This window comes from Capsicum annuum, chromosome 3 (genome assembly GCF_002878395.1).
Source record: "Capsicum annuum cultivar UCD-10X-F1 chromosome 3, UCD10Xv1.1, whole genome shotgun sequence".
Lineage (NCBI taxonomy): Eukaryota > Viridiplantae > Streptophyta > Magnoliopsida > Solanales > Solanaceae > Capsicum > Capsicum annuum.
This window is the reverse complement of record NC_061113.1, coordinates 263,890,152-263,895,388: the sequence shown is the minus strand read 5'-3', so window position 1 is coordinate 263,895,388 and position 5,237 is coordinate 263,890,152. Positions and strand designations below refer to the sequence as shown.

General features: G+C 34.0%; 1 protein-coding gene across 1 annotated transcript; it reads right to left on the bottom strand.

The window, feature by feature from the left end:
• Nucleotides 1-540: 540 nt before the first annotated feature.
• Nucleotides 541-4,933, bottom strand: LOC107862230 (probable auxin efflux carrier component 1c). The gene is made up of 6 exons (XM_016707736.2): nucleotides 3,166-4,933; nucleotides 2,667-2,916; nucleotides 2,485-2,570; nucleotides 1,691-1,848; nucleotides 1,031-1,107; nucleotides 541-912 (listed from the first exon to the last, which is right to left on the bottom strand). The coding sequence occupies exons 1-6, from the start codon at nucleotides 4,343-4,345 to the stop codon at nucleotides 846-848; spliced, it is 1,818 nt and encodes a 605-aa protein (XP_016563222.1). The 5' UTR covers nucleotides 4,346-4,933; the 3' UTR covers nucleotides 541-845.
• Between the last annotated feature and the right edge of the window lie 304 nt (nucleotides 4,934-5,237).

Sequence of the window (5,237 nt, the reverse complement as noted above, 5' to 3'; positions counted from 1 at the left end):
TATTCTTTTGTTTTAATTTATTTATTAATTTTAACGTGGAACGAATTTAAAAATAAATAAATTAAATCTTGTGATTTAAAACTAAAATACACTTAAAATGGATCAAAATATTCTTTAATATCATAATTTTAAGGATGTCAATTAAAAAGTTGAATTAAAGAGTTATTAAAAACAGAAAAATATATTATTTTTCGAAAAAAAAAGTAAGACAAACTAATTAAACTAAGAGAGTAGATTTTTAATAGATATATATAGCCTAGACAAGTTATTAAATGCGCATAAACATGTACCCGGGTCTCTCTAGATTTGCCTCTACTACCTCACATGACAAGTCACAAGTGAACCTTTTTAAAAAAAAAAAAATGCATATACACAATACATTGAATGCAATAAAAGATATAATGTATGTTTTAATTCTCCTTAATGAAAAATTTGCTTAAATTTTTCGTGAAGATGAAAAGAAAATAGCCAAATTTTTTTGCATGGGTAGGAAGTCATAAAATAATAATAGCAGCAATAATAAATTCCATAAACCAAAACTAGGAATCAAAATTTTCTTTTTCCTGCTAATCATTAAATTAAACATGATTTTACAACTTGACTACGTACGTACCAAAGAGACAACCCATTAAGACATTTGAATGAGGGAGACTTAATTAATTACGTTTCATCTAATTAAAGCTAGAACACATCTTTTTCCCTTTCCCCCTCTGCTAGCTTGCTTTTTCCTCATCACTTTGTTACAGCTCTTTTCAATACACAAAAAAATTGTGAGCTTTTTCGATCTCCATGCCAATGGCTGCACTAATATTAATTTGATGCATGGAATTAATTAATTCCCCTCTTCAAAGTCCCATACAAATGTAGTAGACCAGTGTAATCGGCAAGGCAATCAACATCCCAAAAATGACACTGCAATTTTGTTTTACAAAAAAAAAAAAAAAAAAAAAAAGAATGAAAAACTATCACTCATGACATTATAAAAAATATATTAAACACAATAAAAAGATTTTAATTAGTTTATACTTACGCTGTGCTGAGAATGTCAGGATGAACGTTGTATTCCTTAGCGAAGACAAAAGGGACAATTCCTTGGGGTAGAGCTGCCTGTTATTACATTTTAATTTTATCATTTATTCATATAGCACACATAAAAAAAAAAGCATAAATAAATATGTTACTATATACTACGACAACAATTCCCTTATCCAATTTTCAACAATTAACAATTCTAGAGTAAATAATGCATGCAAAATTGCAAATTGTGATGAAACATTCCCTTCTGAAATTATTGTCACAGCCGAAAATCTCTTATTTTATTATTTTTAATACATAGTGAGACTTGAGTAGGTCTGCATTATGCATGTTGCTGCACCTTATTTAGTATTTAAAAAAAAAATTATGATTGTTGTATAATATATACTAAAAGTACCCTCATATGAATTATGAATTTACCTGTGTTACTTGGTTAGATGCATTGTTCAATTAGCACAACTAGTAATTAAAATTATGAGTTTTAAAGCTGTATGGGCTCGAAGCAGCAGGTTAAAATTTTAATTTATATAGTGGTAGGTCATAGTGGAGAGTTTGAAATAAAATAATCAAACTCTAGCCATATCATTTTAATAATTCAACAACAATATTAGAAAATGCATAATAGAGGAAATTAAATTAAAGATTTGATGATGACCTGTACAATTGCCACGTGTAATAGAGTTCCATGAAGACCAACAGCAATGGAAGCAGCTGCCATAACAGCTGGACCTGCAAGGAATCTCACAGCCATAGCAAAAGCTGCAACAGAATTCCCACATGCTATGATCCTTGGTTGCAAAGCCATGAACAGACCTGTCATCCATCACACCATTATATACATCTTCTTACATGCAAACTTTCCACTTCCACTATGGACTATATAACATACATATGCAATAATAATATCGTGAAAAAAAAAGTGACTTTCTCTTTTAAGTGCATGGCATGCACCAAGGGGACCATGATTGATATTGTAGATATAGTAATTTGCTTTTAACCTGTCCAAGTATTGATTGACATGAGTTGCACGAATATAACATTTATCAATAAGATACACACAAACTGACGTGAATACCACGACTATTAACATTTATCAATAAGATGCACACAAACTGACTTGAATACCACGACTATTAAAAAGTAAGTGCATGGCATCATCACATCCATTAGTGCGGAGTTACTACAACTAGTACTAGTAGTTATCATGATTGTAGCCATTGAGAAAAAGAAGGAAGGTATGAGAAAACATTGAGATGGGGTAAAGAAGACTTAATTAAAGAAGAGGCATGTTATGATGATGAGTATACTGTTGGCTAACTTTGCTTTTTTGCACGCTCCTCTTCTAAACAGGTAATTTAATAATGTAAAGTTACATTTTTTGATAACTTAGAGGGACATTAAAAATAAATAAAAGGCATAATGTGTCTGCACACTGAAGTATTAACTCACCGAGACTGAACATTGCCATGCCAAGTCCTGCATCTGACAGTATAGATATGGACTGTGCAATTATAGCAGGCATCTTCAAATTCCACCTACATTTTTTTAATAATCAGAATATATACCGACCCAAAAAAGATGTTTTAAAAAAAGAAAAAATTAACAAATCAAATCTTTTTTGGTAAATTAACCTGAATGAAACTAGAGACCAAGTGAGGCCAAACAAGCTAGAGTAAGTGTTTGGGTTCCTGATAAGTTTCCTCCAAACCATGATGAGTATAAGCCTTGTCATTACACTTGTTGGTGGCATGACTTTTGCTTTGTTTTCTCCAGCTTTTTCACCATCTTGATTGTTCATTTGATCAGCTCCATCTCTATTTGCAAAGCTGAAATCATCCCTCTCCATGTAGTTTTCTTGATTATTGTTTCTTTGCCCCTCAACTAATTAATCAAGCATAAAGAACACACTTTTAAAATGTTAACTAAAAGCAAAGTATCAAAACTACTAGGAACAAACTAATTGAAGCACCAAGAGCGTGGCCTAGGTGATTTCTTTCCATCTCTTAGCCTTGATGAATAGAGTTATACATGTCGCTCGTGTGAGGTAATAGGTATCCTATGACTGCACATAAGCTGGCCGCAACACCAAGGTTGTTAAGGGGAAAAAAAGGAACAAACAAATTGAATTACCTTTTCCAGGAGAGATAGGTACTCTCACATCCTTATTAGGTGCAGGCTGGTCTAAATTAGCTGCATAATCATGTCCTCCAAAAACATCAGAAACAGGAGAGGCACTTGAACTCCAAACAAACATATGAAGATCCTTGCCAGCTTCTTCTCCCTTGTTGTTACCTTTCTTGATTGCTTTTGTTCCACTACTAGGTGAGAACATGCCAGGATTTGGAGCTGGATAATGAGTGTTATTACTTTGTGCTGCTGCTGCTCCACCATGGTAATTGTTGAATCTTGATTTCCCACTTTCCTCCTCATAATTTGAAGGTCTCGGAGTTGGCCCTCTTGAATTATTAGACATACCATAAACATCATTTGCACCAAAGTTTGAGTTCCTTCCACCAGCAACCATTGAGTAAAAATCAGTATGGTTGAAACTAGACCCTCTTGGAGTTGGGTTTCTTGAAGACTGCAAAGAGTAAATCTCAGCATTTGTCAAATTTGATGGCCTTGGAGTAGTAGAACTAAATCCCTGTGACCTTCTTGAGAATATGTCAGACCTTGATGCATTTGATTTTCTTACAGTGACATGAAGCTTCCCATCTTCTTTTAATTCTGCTTCAGTTTCCAAAACTTGTCTTCCATCTAATGACATGACATCAGAATCAACATGGATAGAGACAATTGAGCCAGCAGTATCTGGAAATTGCTCAGAGATTAGCAATCTTGCACCTCTAAACTCAAACATAAAAAGCATCAAAGTGTACCAAATGATACACTGTAGTACAACTATTTGCACCATCAAACTCCCAGAGAAGTCCCCATACATTCCCTTTAACAAAGGAATACCCATAACCAAAGTATTTGGTAGAGTTGATAGAGAAAAGAGTGTTATGCTCCATTCCAAGCTACCCCTTTTGCTGAAGTTAGCCCAAACAGCAAGAGCCCCAAGAACCATAAGTTTCTGCAAAGTGTCTGCAGCAATGAATCTTAAGTTCATAGTGTAAGGATCATTAGCAGCAATAAAGTGGAATGAGAGAAGTGGAACAGCAAAAAGTGCTACAAATCTGTTGATACCAGAACACTGGTCTGGTGAGAAAATCTTCCACCATTTGACAGAGCCATAAGCTAGTATCATAGCCACATAAAGTGGGACAACAGCAGTCATAACATGGTAGAAATCAGATAAAGTTATCATCTTTGCTAAGTTCTTGAACTACCCAAATCAAGAAAACATACAAGGAGTACAAAGAAGTTGAGAAATATAAGAAAGTTTAGTAGTAGTAGTAGTAGTATGAAGGAGGAGGAGGAGAAGGAAGTAGTGGGGTTGGTAAATTATATAAGGAAAGTTATGGAGAAATAAGAAGAGGAGCATGTGTTTTGGTTTATGGGGTTGTGGGGATTTTGCAGAAAGGAGCAATATTTTTTGGCATTAGAAAGAATACAGCTTTGAGAGTTGGGAGCAAGCTTGCACTTCTTGCAGTCTCCAAAGCAAAGGGGGGGAATTTTCTAATATTTGGCTGCCATTACTCACTTTGTTCTTTTCTTCTTTGTTTTGAGCTGTGTTTGGATTTGAAAGAAAGCAAGAAAGAAAAAAGGAAAATGGGGTCCTATAAAAGTAATGGTCTGGTAAATTGGTATATGGCTCTATGTTCAATGACTAAACAGTCACAGAGTTGTGTGGAGAAAAAGCATTTCGGTTGGAGGTGGTGTCCCTCTAAGTACTTGTTTGCCGGAGCTTTCTTTTTAAAGTCATTTTCTTTCTTGTTTTGGTCTTTTGGCTAGTGGCCTGTTGATGGGCTACCTTCTGTTCCTATACTTTTATCTTTATCCCCCTTTTCTCATCCGTAGGATGAGCGCTGAAGTCAGAATTTTTACTAAGAGTAAATAAATTCATGAAGAAGTCAAAGGATATTCAATATCTATTATATTTATACATACATATATATATATATATATATATATATATATATAAATTAACTATGTGTAAATAATAGAATACAATTTTCTACCTGAGGGTGTTCGCTATCTGGTTACGCCCCTAACTAAGACAGTAGCATCATCAGACCTCTTTATAATACTCTCATCGT

Excerpts from the sequence above, each read along its gene's own strand:
- LOC107862230 (XM_016707736.2), bottom strand. The coding sequence starts at position 4,345 with ATGATAACTTTATCTGATTTCTACCATGTTATGACTGCTGTTGTCCCA. Across the intron at positions 2,917-3,165 it reads ACCTATCTCTCCTGGAAAAG|TTGAGGGGCAAAGAAACAAT; the intron begins GTAATTCAATTT and ends TTGATTAATTAG. Across the intron at positions 1,849-2,484 it reads CATGGCAATGTTCAGTCTCG|GTCTGTTCATGGCTTTGCAA; the intron begins GTGAGTTAATAC and ends GATGGATGACAG.